The 13,699-nt window shown below is 40.8% G+C and overlaps 1 protein-coding gene across 2 annotated transcripts; it reads left to right on the top strand.

The window, feature by feature from the left end:
• The first annotated feature begins 201 nt into the window (after window positions 1-201).
• Window positions 202-10,534, top strand: KICS2 (KICSTOR subunit 2). Of its 2 annotated transcripts, XM_065646798.1 has the most exons (4): window positions 202-477; window positions 2,584-2,657; window positions 2,736-2,872; window positions 7,695-10,534. In XM_065646798.1, exons 1-4 carry the CDS (start codon window positions 243-245, stop codon window positions 8,509-8,511), a joined length of 1,263 nt encoding a protein of 420 aa, XP_065502870.1. In that variant the 5' UTR covers window positions 202-242; the 3' UTR covers window positions 8,512-10,534. The 2 variants fall into 2 exon arrangements, with proteins under 2 accessions (XP_065502870.1, XP_065502861.1); XM_065646789.1 differs by having other exon boundaries at window positions 2,584-2,872.
• Window positions 10,535-13,699: the final 3,165 nt, after the last annotated feature.

Here is a 13,699-nt window from a genome sequence, read left to right as displayed (position 1 = left end):
TTTGAGGTCCCTTCCAGTCCCTGACATTCTGTGATTCTGTGATTCTATGAAGCGCCCGCGCGCCCCAGCCCGTCACGTGGCCCCGAGCCGGCTCCCCCCCGTCCCGCCTCCCCTGTCACGTGACAACGGCAGGCGCGTAGGGGAGAGGCGGCGCGAGCTTCTTCCCTCACGCGGTCGCTGCGCCGGACCCGGAAGTAGCGTCCGTTGTGGAGGCGGTGGCGGCGGCGGCAGCGCCGGGCGGGATGGGCGAGTCGATCCCGCTGGGCGCGCCGGTGCCGGTGGAGCAGGCCGTGCTGGAGACCTTCTTCTCCCACCTGGGCATCTTCTCCTACGACAAGGCCAAGGACAATGTGGAGAAGGAGCGGGAGGCCAACAAGAGCGCGGGGGCCAGCTGGCTGGCCTTGCTGGCCGGGCTGGCGCACCTGGCCGCCGCTGAGAAGGCCTACCACAGCATGACCTTCCTGGGCCAGAAGCTAGGTACCGCCGCGCCCCGGGGGGAGGGATCCGGCTCCGCTCCCCGAGCCCCCTGTCCCCGGGCCGCCTCTCGCCCGCGCCTGAGGTCGCTGCTGGGGCGCCCGTGGCAGCTCACCACCCGCCCCGGATTTAGCTCCGCGGGTGTCGGCAGCGCGGTGGGGAAGGGGTGGCTGCTGTAGGCCTGTGAGGGGATCTGTCAGCCGGCAGTTGCACAGTGCTGGGTACCCGAGGACCCTGGCCTCGGTGAGGTGCGTGTCTGTGCGTCTGAAACACGGGGCAGCAAGTGTCCCTGGGTCCCATGGGAAACCGGCTGTGCTATTTGGGCCACCTTTAAAGAATAAGTAAGAGCGCAGGTGGCACAGTAGCTGTGCAAACTGGTGTATCTCTGTATTGGCTGGTAGGCTATTATACCTACCTGCCGTTCCCGAGATTTAGTCAGGGATGTTTCTGTGCTGGGATGCTCTGGCTGAGATTATAGCAAAGGTGAGCTCAGTGGCGTGACCAAAGGGTTAAAGCTTTTTCACGTCACAGTTCCAGGGCCTAATATTAGAGCTGTATGTGCACAAGTACATGTGCAAGAATTCAGTATTCAAGATACCCTCCTAAAAGTTGTTTTTCATGTAGACACTACTGGATCTCAGGAGGTTTTTGCCACAATTTTGGCTGCTTCTCATCCTCTCAGTATGTGAACAGAAAAATCTCAAACTGGCACAGGATGAGCTGTCATCATGTTGCCCTCTGGGCAAAGTTTCTTATTTTCCCTTTGAACTGCAGACTGGCATGGAAAATGGAACAAGGGATATGAGTCTGATGTGTAATGCAGTAAAGCATAAAAAAGTCTGCTTTAATTTTTTGAGTGGTGACTTGAAACTATTTTATAAAAAGATCTTTACAGACAAAACTCTTATGTACAAGGCTGACTTTAAAAATTTAATTTGGTGGCTTGCAGGAAGAACAAAATTGAGAAGGGACAAAGTTTTGTTTATGTACTTAATGAACAATGTCAATAGATGATTCTTCATCCTGCCCATGATCTGGGGACAGCTCTTGGCTTAGGAAGGTAGCTGTTTCTCCATGATAACCAATTATCTGCTTTTCTGCCTCAAATTCCTATGGTCCCTTTTGAATGTTATATGTGTAATATGGATGTGAAAAGGACTAGCCACCATTACAAAATTTATAAGCAGTTTCAAAATGGAGCCTAAATTCAAAATCTCTTTTAAAAAGTTCTGCAGATTTAGTCTTTGTGATCCTTGCTCTGTTGCAGCTCTTGAGTGCCGCAGCAGCACATAAGGCCATCTGTAAATAGAAATGATGAAATAAGGGTAGTACCCTTGTACAGTCTTTTGGTAGCATCAAAGTTAAATATCTTTGACCTTCTACCTTTTTTTTTTTTCTTTATAGTGTTAAGCAGGTAGAGAAAAGCACTGACAACTCCCCCCGCAGTTTTAGTTATGGATTAACCTGCACTGTGGTCTCACTGAGATAAACTGTGATTGTTTTCCCTTTGAATTTGGATTTATATTAGGATTGTGTAGGGACTTGTAACGTTTGATTTGTACACACAAATGTCACATGGTTCTCATTTAAAGGTTGCTTTGCAAATTTGAGTGCTTTGTGTTTGAAGAGGTACTGTTGGGAGAATTCTCTTGAAAAGATCTAGAGTTATTAATAGCAGTGAAGACTATTAAAATTTCATGATGACTTGATTCTTCTGACTTCTGCAGATAACGGTATTTCCAGGTCATATATCGTAGTAGCAAAGTGAACTGAACCCTTTTCTGAAAGGTCACACCATAACCAAGACAGATGTAAGGGAGTCGAAGAGGTTTTGCAGCAGTCGTTGGCTACCGAAATATGAATTAGGGCAAGTGTCAAGTGTAACTTTTATAAAATTACATAAAGTGCTTCTGAGTTTATACTACATGTAATTCAGTTACTTGCAAAATAATACATTGAAATTTTTTCTTGATTAAAAAAATACTGGGATCAAATACCACTTAGGAACACCTAGGGTAAAACAAGTGTGGTTATATACAGTTTTCCAGTATTGCTGTCTATCTTTGCTGTCCCTGGATTTTGGTAATACCTCCATATTTATCTGAACAGGTGGTCAGTCATTCTTCAGCCGAAAGGACTCCATCCGAACCATCTACACATCTCTGCATAATGAGCTGAAGAAGGTGGTGGCAACGGGTCGCAATGCACTAGGAGGAACAGCTCCTCACTTGGAAGAGCTGCTTTCTCACCTGTCTGAACAGCTCTGTTTTTTTGTTCAGGCTCGGATGGAAATTGCTGACTTCTATGAAAAAATGTACACGCTCAGCACCCAAAAGTTCATTAACTCTGAGGAACTGGTAAACATTTTGGAATCCATCTTAAAGAAATACAGCTCAAGGTCAGTGCTTATTTGCTGGCAGTAATGCTCAGACATATGATCTGTAATGATGTTGAGGTTCAAAGTGGGCCTAAAGACTTTGCTGTCCTACGACTGCTGAGCAGCACAGTCCCTTGCATGAATTTATGCCTGAAGTGAATGTCGGTCAGTAGCGTCAAATCTGTGAGGTCTCAAAATATGACTCATCTGAAGAAGAAAAATAAAAAAGGGAGGGTGTTTCTTCTCATCATGTTCTAGGAGCCATTTTTGTTATTCCTTAATGCTCTGCATGTTCATATTCAGCAAAGAGGAAGTCATTTTCCTTCTTAAAGGTGTAGGACTTGCACTTGTTCATTAGGAGCCAAGAGGAAATAAGACTTAATTCCATGTGGACTTCAGTAAAATGGACATATAAATAAAACAGATATTTGTGTGACAATTTTACCTTTAGGCTAGAATATATGTCTGCTCAATTCTAAAAGATACATCATCGCTATCTGGCCTACCTAGTAGGGTTTTATGGTGCTCTGTTATCACCTCTTTTGAGAGGTGTTGGACCCAGTAGGAGGAACACCTCTGAGTCTTTGGTCCCTGCTGTTATGCTTTCTTGAAATTAAGATCTAATAGTTCCTGTTAGAAGAATCCAACGATGTTTCTAGATGACTCTGGGGTGGCTATTTCACACCTAAGACATGTGAGCCATGAAAGTGGTGGCATATTAAAAAAAAAAAAATTGGAATGCTTGTCAACAGGCAAAATTTTTAGCTCTTTATTTTCAAGAACAGGGTAGCCAAGATATCTTTCAAATGTAGTTGAATTTTAAAAAATCTTTGTTAGTGCAATAGTGTCTAAGATGACATTTGGGGAGAATATTCTGAGGTCTTATTTTTTTCAGTTAGGATTTTTGAAGGGTACACCTAGGAAAAATTAAAATATTTCAATGCTGCTTTCTGACATGCCAGATCTGATCACTGCAGCAGACTCTCTTATTTTTTTAGGAATAACTTAAGCAAATTGCTACATAATTTTGCTTTTTGAAAATCAAAACTAACCTGTATGATCTTACTAGGGATTTTTTTAGCAATTCTTGGTTTGTGAACCCTTTCAATATCAGGGCTGGTAGTCCAATGGAAAACAAAACTTACGTATTTTTTTCCTTGGTGTGAAAAACATTAAAGGGAACTGTAATAGGTTTTTTGAAAAGTTTATTTATGTTGTATGCAAACTATCGCCATCTGTTCTGAGCATGTGCTGGGTCAACAGCACTGTTAAAAATCTTAAAACCGAAACTGATACTTTGACAAAGTGACTTGAGACTGTTATATATGAAATATATGCCATATATGTTATATATGGCAGGCGGATTGGACTAGATGATCTTTCGAGGTCCCTTCCAATCCCTAACATTCTGTGAAATGTTTTACTATGCTATTTAAGTACATTTCAGTGACGTGTCTCTACTTCTAAGGCATTATTACAACCTCTTTTTTTTAAAAAAAGCAATGTCTCACTGGGAAGAATACTGATGATCTTGCTTTGGGTTAATGAGCAGTCTCTGCGATGGAGATGTTCTAAGATGCTGTTAGAGCTAATTCAGTAGCTACTGGGTGGTCCTCCCCAGTAATGTTCAGAATATTTCTGAAAAAAGTAGGGATAATGACACCTTTCTTTAGTCCTTCCTTTAGTTTCTTCATATCTCAGATCAGTTTCTGGAGGCTGTTATGTTGATGTGTACTGGCTGGAAGGCATTTCTGTTTTACAGTCTGTTGATACTCTCAGGTGAAAGGCCAAAGAAACTCATCCTTACCCAGCCTTTTCCCTCTGTGAACATATTTCTCAGTTGTAGTTGGGGATGTGTGCCATTATTTCAGCCAACTGTACTAAGACATGATATTTGTTCTGTAGATAGGTTCTGGCCTTGGCTTCTTTAATTCACATCTGAAAATAGCTGATCAGATAATGTAGGGCAAATAACTGCTTGGTGGTAAAGGAATGACAGAATTAACTGACTGTCAACAATCAAATTGTACTGTCTGCATCTGAAAAGTCATTAACCCTTGAATAGTTTAAAGCTATTTTGTTACTACTTACTGCTGACTTGTAAACAGCCAATACTAGACATTTTCCTCTCTGTTTTTGTGTTGAATGCAGCTTGACAAGCAACTTTTCCTGAATTTTTTAACTGTTGGTTTGGGTAGGATGTTAACTGAAGTAATTCAAACAGCATCAGAAGCAGGATCCTTTATAAGCTTAGTATAAAATGAATAACGTAACTAGTAAACCTATTTCAATGTAATTATTTTTAAGCGTTAAATGTTATTCATCTAGTCAGCATTTTGTAAATACGCACATGCATGTGTGATCTATGGAAAGAAATAAAAACTTCTAAAAAAAATGAGGTTTCTTTATAGCCCGCAAACCAAAATTCTGGCATCCTTCTGCTTTTGAGAGTGATTAGGAGGAAAAATCAATGTTCCAATGTGTTTTTAAGTTCTTAACAGTCTGGCTTATTGAAATATTGGAAAAACCTGTCTGTTCTATGTGATACTGAGCTCAGTCAGCTTCTATTTTATGAAACTTAATTACAGCAGATACACTGAGTACATAACCTGTTAGTTTACTTTGCAATCATATCAAGCTTCTCAGCTGTGGCTGAGATGTATATTTTTGGATTAAAACAGTTTAGCAAATCCTGCTGTGCAGTGAAATGTGAAAATAGCTGTGAGCCATGAAGCAGAGTAGAATTGGGAAGCCATACGTTATAATGTTAATCCAGGACACTTGGCAGTGCTGCATTAGTATGAATTTTTTAATCACTCTTAATGTTGAAGAATAACCTTCTTTTTCTGACCGTGTGTTGAAACCGCTGTGCTAAGTGTGCACTTGGTGGGACTATTTGGAACAAACAATGTTGCATAATGTTGTGGGTCGTGTTTGTGGTTTTTTTTTTTTTCCTCCCCTCTTCTAATACATGGCAACAAAACTCTTTTTCTGCTGAATACCAAAACCATTGGAAAAATATGATGTTGACTGTTAGCGGAATATTATTTTTAATTGATTTTTGTTTGTTCAAAGAAATGTAAATATACTCTCAACTTCTCAGCCCACCAAAGCAGCCAGTAATCCCTGGGTCTCTGCTGTATCAGGTGGGCATGATGGTTGCTGACACGTACTGTGTACAGAAGGTGGCTGGTCACCCAACCTAGCCTGTTTGCAGAATGGGGTGCATCAACTGATTTATGATATTCATAATTTGATTTTCTTCAAATAAATTTGGACTTGTATCTTAATAGCAAATCCTTTCAAGACATGTATTGCAGTTGTCAAAGAAAGAGATGCTTAAAAATAGTGTGAAAATTGTGAGACAGTTTTCACAAGCCTAAGAATTAATGTTTTGGCAAGAACTTGATGGAAAGTCAAAGAGAAAATAGTGAAGGGAGAGGGGATGAAAAGCCTAAAATCCTCATTCTCTCTTCTGGTCCACAACATAATTAAGTGCTTTGGTTTTGAACCAAGTATTTCTGAAATTGATTAGATGTACTGTGTCCTGGAAGCTGAGGGGAATAATGGAGTTGCTTTCACTTTGTCTGAAGATAATCTGTTGAAGATTGAAAGGATTAAATACAAACTGATTTGTTTTAAAGCAATAACAAGATCCAGGATATTCTTCTGAAGTGAGGGGATGAATCTGTCTTTACTTAAACAGAAACCTCATCAAGTCTTGTCTTTGAGTTATTGGTTGTTCTTGGTTGGAGGCCTCTTTAAGAGTCCTAAATGCCTATTAGGGAACACATTTATTAAAAGGGCCACCTCTGTCTTTGAATACTCTTTTTTTTTTTTAAAGTTAAGTATTTAGCTTCTGTAACTGGAACAGTTTTGCACAGTTTGAGCAAAGTATGTATTTACTGATGATGATGTTATACATTTACAAGTAATTTGAGTATGAAGGGAGGGGAGGTAGGCTGGATCTGTCTTACTTCCTGACATTTAGGGAAAACAAAGTGAGAAAGCTATAGAATTTATCTATAAAGTTCCATTTCATTGAGATTTGCTCTAATAGTAGGATCACCCCTGTGAATAATATGTGCAGTGGCACTTCTACCTGGTAGATGAGGTGTATTTTTTTTTTTTTTTTAATCTGTTAAATTGAGAGCTGATCTTGACCTGAATTTTTAGTGAGAGAGAAATTTGTTTTTACAGTGCCTTCGTTGTGATGTGATGAAATCCTGCCAAATGTTTTTCCCCTTCATAGTTCTTAGTACACTGAGGTTTGAAGTTTGAGACCTGGTTTGTTGGTAAATACAGTTAATCATGGTTCTGTTGGCTGATTTCCCATCACAATATTATTGTGAATTTAAAAAAAAAAAAAGCTTGGCTTGGCTTCCTCAGCTTCCTATAAACCAGCAAATTTATAACATATTTCCTTTGATTTAACTTAATGTCTTACTGCTATTCCAGAACTCTCAAGATGTATTTTACCACCAGAAGGGATTTTAAATTGGAACAAAATCAACTGAATTTAAAGAGAAATGGTGCTATAGTAGTTTGTCAGTCAAGATAAACAGTGGTTGTTCTTGAACTGATCGAATATAACTCCCTTGCTTTGATAGAGAAATGTCTGACAGGTGTTTTTGTCAAATCCAAAGTGCTGTATATTCATTAAAAGACTTCCTCTAATTACATTAATTTTTTTTTTTTTTACATTAACATGGTTATCTTTTCGTTTACACGTTACTCTGCTTTGATGCTTGTTCTGTCTGTGAATTAACAAGTACATCGTATCTGATTATTTCACTGTTGTGTACAGCACTTCTCATGTCTTGAATAATGTTGTGTTTTCTAGATTTCATCATCCAATCCTCAGTCCTCTTGAAAGCAGTTTCCAGCTGGAAGTAGATGTGCTTGCACATCTCTTAAAGGCTCAGGCTCAGATCTCAGAGTGGAAGTTCCTTCCATCCCTGGTCAACTTGCACAGTGCTCACACAAAACTACAAACTTGGGGCCAAATTTTTGAGAAACAGCGAGAGACCAAGAAGCATCTGTTTGGAGGGCAGTCTCAGAAGGCTGTACAACCTCCGCACCTCTTCCTCTGGCTGATGAAGCTCAAAAACATTCTCCTTGCCAAGTTTAGCTTTTATTTTCACGAGGCCCTCAGTCGACAAACAACAGCATCTGAAATGAAAACTTTGACTGCTAAAACAAATCCTGATTACTTTGGGAAAATTTCCAGCTTCATCCGGAAGTACGATGCTGTCAATGTTTCCTTGATTTTTGACAATCGTGGATCAGAGAGTTTTCAGGGACATGGTTATCATCATCCCCACTCTTATAGGGAAGCCCCCAAAGGAGTGGATCAGTACCCTGCAGTGGTGTCTCTGCCCAGCGACAGGCCTGTTATGCACTGGCCCAATGTAATCATGATTATGACTGACAGAACCTCTGACCTCAACAGTCTGGAGAAGGTTGTTCACTTCTACGATGACAAAGTCCAAAGCACGTACTTTCTGACTCGCCCCGAACCTCACTTTACCATTGTAGTTATTTTTGAATCCAAGAAGTCAGAAAGGGACTATCATTTTATTTCTTTTCTCAATGAAATTTCACATTCCCTTAAAAACTCCAAAGCTTTTGCGAGCTTGAAGCCTGGATCCAAAGGGTAAAATACAAACTACTTACAAGTCGTCAAGGCAATATGCCAGCCTTGGGGGAGCTGTAGCTTTCAAGGATTACATAAATTCATGATTCTCAGAGTCTGATTAAACAGGAACCATTATTTTTAATGTTAGAAGTTTTTTTAAGCTAACAGACACTTGAAGAAAAGTATTTTTGGGCAGTACTCAGTGGGACAACATCATTGTGGGATGCTAAATGGCCACAGTAGGATTTTTTGTGTGTGGTTTTCAATTTTCAGTATGATTTATTTTTTCAGTCCACAACTTTGTTGCCTGTATCAGAAAGGAATATATGCACTTTAACTTAGTGTGATCATTGACTGTCTTCTACACAGTTTATTGAAAATGTGGTGAGGATGGAAGATACTGTCTTTGCAGAAAACTGCATTGTCTGACAGGAATGATTTCTGGGAACTAAATACTGATATAAGGGAATATCAAAAAAAGCAAACCTGCAAGGACACATTTTAAATAAAAACACAAGAATCATGAAAGGTACTACTGTTAATTCTAACTTAGCTTTCAAATGATTTAAAAATTATAATTGAGGTCTCTGACACACTGTTAAACACCAATGACTATTCTGAACACCTGTGTCAAAGCTTTGTCACTGCTCCAGAATACTGGTTGGGGCAAGAAAAGCTGCAGCGTAGGCTGGAAGGCCAGTATTCACTGGGCGGTTGTGACAGCATGTGCCCAGTACCAGTCTTGGCTCAGATTAACTGAAGGAAACAAGATGAGGTTGAGCAGGTATTCTAGAAGGAACAGCTCCATGGGAAAATCAGCAAAGCTCTTTTCAAATCGTGCTTTTGTCTGGGTAACTTAAAAAAAAAAAGCAGTAGAAAATGTCCTCTGTAAATGAATTATTTTCTAATTTACTATTAGAGTCAACCTGGATTTGTTTTCAGATTTTTATAGGTATAGTTTTCTCTTTCTGTTCAGTTTTAAATAATTTCACCATTAAGCCAAATAACTTCTGGAATTTGGATTTAAATATATAGCCTATGCAGTATGTTTACCTCATTCTAAAATTTCACTGCTTACTTCTAGCTGCAGGTTTGGAAAAGGTGTGTTTTCTTGTTACCCCGAAAGTGCTTTATTTTGGAAATAATGTTTCCAACTACAATAAAAGGGTCCATATGGCTGTACCTGTAGCCTTATATTGTGTGATTCCTCTGACTGTTAACTATGCAGTTGTGCAAGCACTTTCATGGGAGTTCAGGAGGACTGATATGAGTGTACTGTATGATGTATGCAGATGTAGTAGAGTTATTATAGATCCTTAGCTGACACTGTGTAAGGTATAACATCATCAGGTTTGTTTTAAAAGGGAGTTAAGTCAAAATGTCGGTTTCTGTTAAGACTGAAATATAAAAGATAACCATTGCAGACATGGCTTTTACTGATTCCCTTTCTCTCTTACAAAAGGTGATGGTAACTTCTCTTGCCTCTTGCTGCAAGTATTGATTTCTTTACAATCACATAAGCATGTTCTGCTCTCCAGATGTAAGCTCTTCCACATTGTGCCAAAGAGAGCCTTCCATGCTTTGCTATAATTATGTGTTGGTCTGTTGTGAATATCTGTGCTACTGCCTTTCATCTGAAGTCTTAGACTGACTGCAGTATCGCTCTCAAAAGTTGAGTGACTGCTCTTTGCCATTGGAAAATAACAGGAGTTGCAAATATACTAGCAGCTGGAGGGCACCTTGTTTTAACAGTGCTATTCTTGGCAGCTTGAATTGCCTTTGTAACAGGACAGAGTTGCAAATGACAGTATTGAGAGGGTTTGTGTGCTTCCCTCTGTGGGTCAGTGACCTCGTAATAATACTGTACTATTGGTTTCCTCAGCCTGATTAATAGAAAAGAGGCTGTCACCAGAACTGATTCCCCGTCTTCAGCAGTGTAATAAAGTGTTGCACAAACTCTGTCTGCCTCTATGGTATTTCCCCATTGTACTAGTGTTGTGATTTAACCTGAGCTAGCAATACAACCACGATAGCCACTTGCTCACCCCCACCCTCGCAATAGTGGGGAGAATCAAAAGGAAAGGGAGAAACTTGGGTTGAGATAAACACAGTTTAATAAAATAACAACATGCTGATACACTACTAGTAAATATACATAAAATAGAAATAAAAGATACTCAAGGCAATTCCTCACAGACATGCTGATCAGCCAGTCCCAGGAAACAGCACCTGGTCCCAAAAAGAGAAGAAAGAGGAAAAAGAAAGGCTCAGAGGCCTCTGCAAAACAGCAAAAGGCTGTTCCTGGTGGTTTTTATGGGAAAAGGAAAAGGAGACAACTCTATTCAGAAGACCTGGGGGTTTGCTGCATGTTCCTGCTGCTATTTCTGGCAAGCAGTGTCTGGGAATGGGGAAGGCACTCTTTGCCCCTTGTCAGTGGTGGGATTGTTTGCTGCAGTTTTCTCCAGAAGATTTTAAGGAAGTGGCCAGAGGAACCATCAGACTTGTGGGTGAGAATTTCTGAGTATTTAGATGGATAAAGAACCAAAAGGACCTATAACCATCTCTCTCCCGTGGTGTGAGAAGGAAGGGAATGGGAGAGATGTGCAGACAAACAGTGGGAGAGAGTTGGATGCTGGAGAGACAAACTTTGTGGAGCCGTCTCTGGGTTTCAGAGTCTTGTCCCTGAGGCTCTCCTTGTAAGATCTCAGCCTTAAATTAACACAAGGTGGGGAGCAGAAAATCCAGGCTGTAGGAAGTGGCTTGGATGAAAGCTGCAGGGATGAAGCTGAAGAGGTGACTGCACTAGAATAATCAATATAAAATAGTTTTGCAGAGCTGAGGTGTGCTGTGACCAAAAACTAAGTATGTATGGGGGTGTGTGTGTGAGGAATGGGTATTTGCATATTTGTTATTCCAGTGAAGACTTAAAGCGCAATTTCTTAGATGATGCTTTGAGGAGTTTATATTTTAAATGACAAATGAATTCTCTACAATGTAAAACAGGCTAGGCCAGTAATAACAGCCCGCATAATTAAGGGGGGGAACATATATGTGGAGTAAGTAAAGGTGACCAGAAACTCAGTAACTGGAAAAAAATATATTCATTATTAACTTCACTACTGGAAATCTTGATCGGTCTCTTCAAGAATTGGAGAAAAAATGTGCTTTTTGCTGAGCTGGGTGATACCCCACCTGCCAGTTTTTCCTCTCCACCAATTGAATATACTAGTGTACTTTAAAAACCTCGTGTAAGTGACTGAATGCAAGATGTAAAGATGTTTATGATAACATAATGAAAGCCAACACTTGCAGACGTATTTTAAAGTTTTAAAATCAGCTACTGAGATTTCATGTTCTTGCTACCCACTCAGATTGCTTAGAATAGCAACGAGGAAGCTGATCTTGTAGCGAATTTCATGTACCTCATCACTTACTTGGGTCCATGAGGATTTTGTCAGAGCATTTAATTTAGTATCTTTTGCTGGGAATGTGAATTTGACAGCAAATGTATTCTCACACATCTTACATATTTTGTATTTATGCCCTGTAAGCTGTTTTCTTTTAAATTCAGTGGTGTGTGGTGTTTGTGTGTGTGGTTTGGTTTAATTTTGCTTAATTCTTGAATAAAACATCTTTCCTTTTCTTCCCCCTTTGCACGAAGACATAATGCCAGAAATTTTTGGCAGCTCATGGCATGGACGGGCGTACTCTTCACTGGGTAAAGAACTGGCTGGAGGGCCCAGCCCAAAGAGTTGTGGTGAATGGAGCCAAATGCAGTTGGTGGCTGGTCACGAATGGTGTTCCTCAGGGCTCAGTATTGGGGCCAGTTCTGTTTAATCTCTTTATCAATGATCTGGACAAGGGAATTGAGTGCACCCCCAGAAAGTTTGCAGATGACACCAAATTGGGTGGGAGTGTTGATCTGCTGGAGAGTAGGAAGGCTCTATAGAGGGATCTGGACTGGCTGGATCGTTGGGCTGAGGCCAATTGTATGAGGTTTAACAAAGCCAAGTGCCGGGTCCTGCACTTGGGTCACAACAACCCCAGGCAGCGCTACAGGCTCGGGGAACAGTGGCTGGAAAGCTGCCTGGCAGAGAGGGATCTGAGGATGTTGATCGACAGCCGGCTGAACATGAGCCAGCAGTGTGCCCAGGTGGCCAAAAAGGCCAACAGCATCCTGGCTTGGATCAGGAATAGTGTCGCCAGCAGGACTAGAAGAGTAACAGTGTCTCACTGTACTCAGCACTGTTGAGGCACCATCTTGAATCCAGTGTTCAGTTTTGGGCCCCTCAGTATAGGAAAGACATTGAGGTGCTGGAGAGAGTTCAGAGAAGGGCGATGAAGCTGGTGAGGGGCTTGGAGCACAAATCTGATGAGGAGCAGCTGAGGGAACTGGGGCTGTTTAGCCTGGAGAAAAGGAGGCTGAGGGGAGACCTTATTGCTGTCTACAACTACCTGAAAGGAGGTTGTAGCATGGAGGGTGTTGGTCTGTTCTCCCAAGTAGCAAGTGATAGGACAAGAGGAAATGGCCTCAAGTTGTCCCAGGTAAGGTTCAGATTAAATATTAGGAAAAATTTATTCACAGAAAGGGTTGTGAAGCACTGGAACAGGCTGCCTAGGGAAGTGGTGGAGTCACCATGCCTGGAGGTGTTAAAAAGACATATAGACAAGGCTCTTAGGGACATGGTTTGGTGCCAGAGTTACGTTGTGGTTGGACTCAATCTTGAGGGCCTCTTCCAACCAAAATGATTCTGTGAAATGGAAACTATCAATATATTTTGTATTGTGCTACAAAGGACTGCAATGTATGCACAATTCACATAATATTCAGGTTTGAATGATCTAAAAGTAATGTAAATTCCTGGTATCTATTTGAATATTAACACTCAGTCTTTATGTAAATCACTTAAAAATGTCTGCGCTATAGGTGGAAATAGTTCTATGGCACTCTTCCAGTTAATTATTGTGCTGGTCCACTCTTCTTCATATATGAACTTTTTGAGACACTTATCATTTTAGTGGTTGTTCTTTGTTTGACATCAGTTATCTGAGGCTTCATTGTGTAGGAATCTACAGTGCCTGCTGCCACAGGTCAGCCCACTGGCTTTTACTGCACTGGGTCCCAGTCTTCTTGTAACCCAGCTTTGCTGAAGAACATCAGCAATGTGCTATACTTAATTCCTCAAGTCCTGTTTTTTGTCCCGATATCT

The sequence above is a fragment of the Caloenas nicobarica genome, chromosome 1 (assembly GCF_036013445.1).
Source record: "Caloenas nicobarica isolate bCalNic1 chromosome 1, bCalNic1.hap1, whole genome shotgun sequence".
In the NCBI taxonomy this organism is placed as follows: Eukaryota; Metazoa; Chordata; class Aves; order Columbiformes; family Columbidae; genus Caloenas; species Caloenas nicobarica.
This window is presented reverse-complemented; position numbering and strand designations above follow the sequence as displayed.

What these genes read in the sequence shown, in the direction of transcription:
- KICS2 (XM_065646789.1), top strand. Translation starts at nt 243, where the DNA reads ATGGGCGAGTCGATCCCGCTGGGCGCGCCGGTGCCGGTGGAGCAGGCC. An exon ending in CTTCCTGGGCCAGAAGCTAG is followed by an intron (nt 478 to 2,583) that starts GTACCGCCGCGC and finishes TTATCTGAACAG; the next exon opens with GTGGTCAGTCATTCTTCAGC. An exon ending in TTAAAGAAATACAGCTCAAG is followed by an intron (nt 2,873 to 7,694) that starts GTCAGTGCTTAT and finishes TGTGTTTTCTAG; the next exon opens with ATTTCATCATCCAATCCTCA.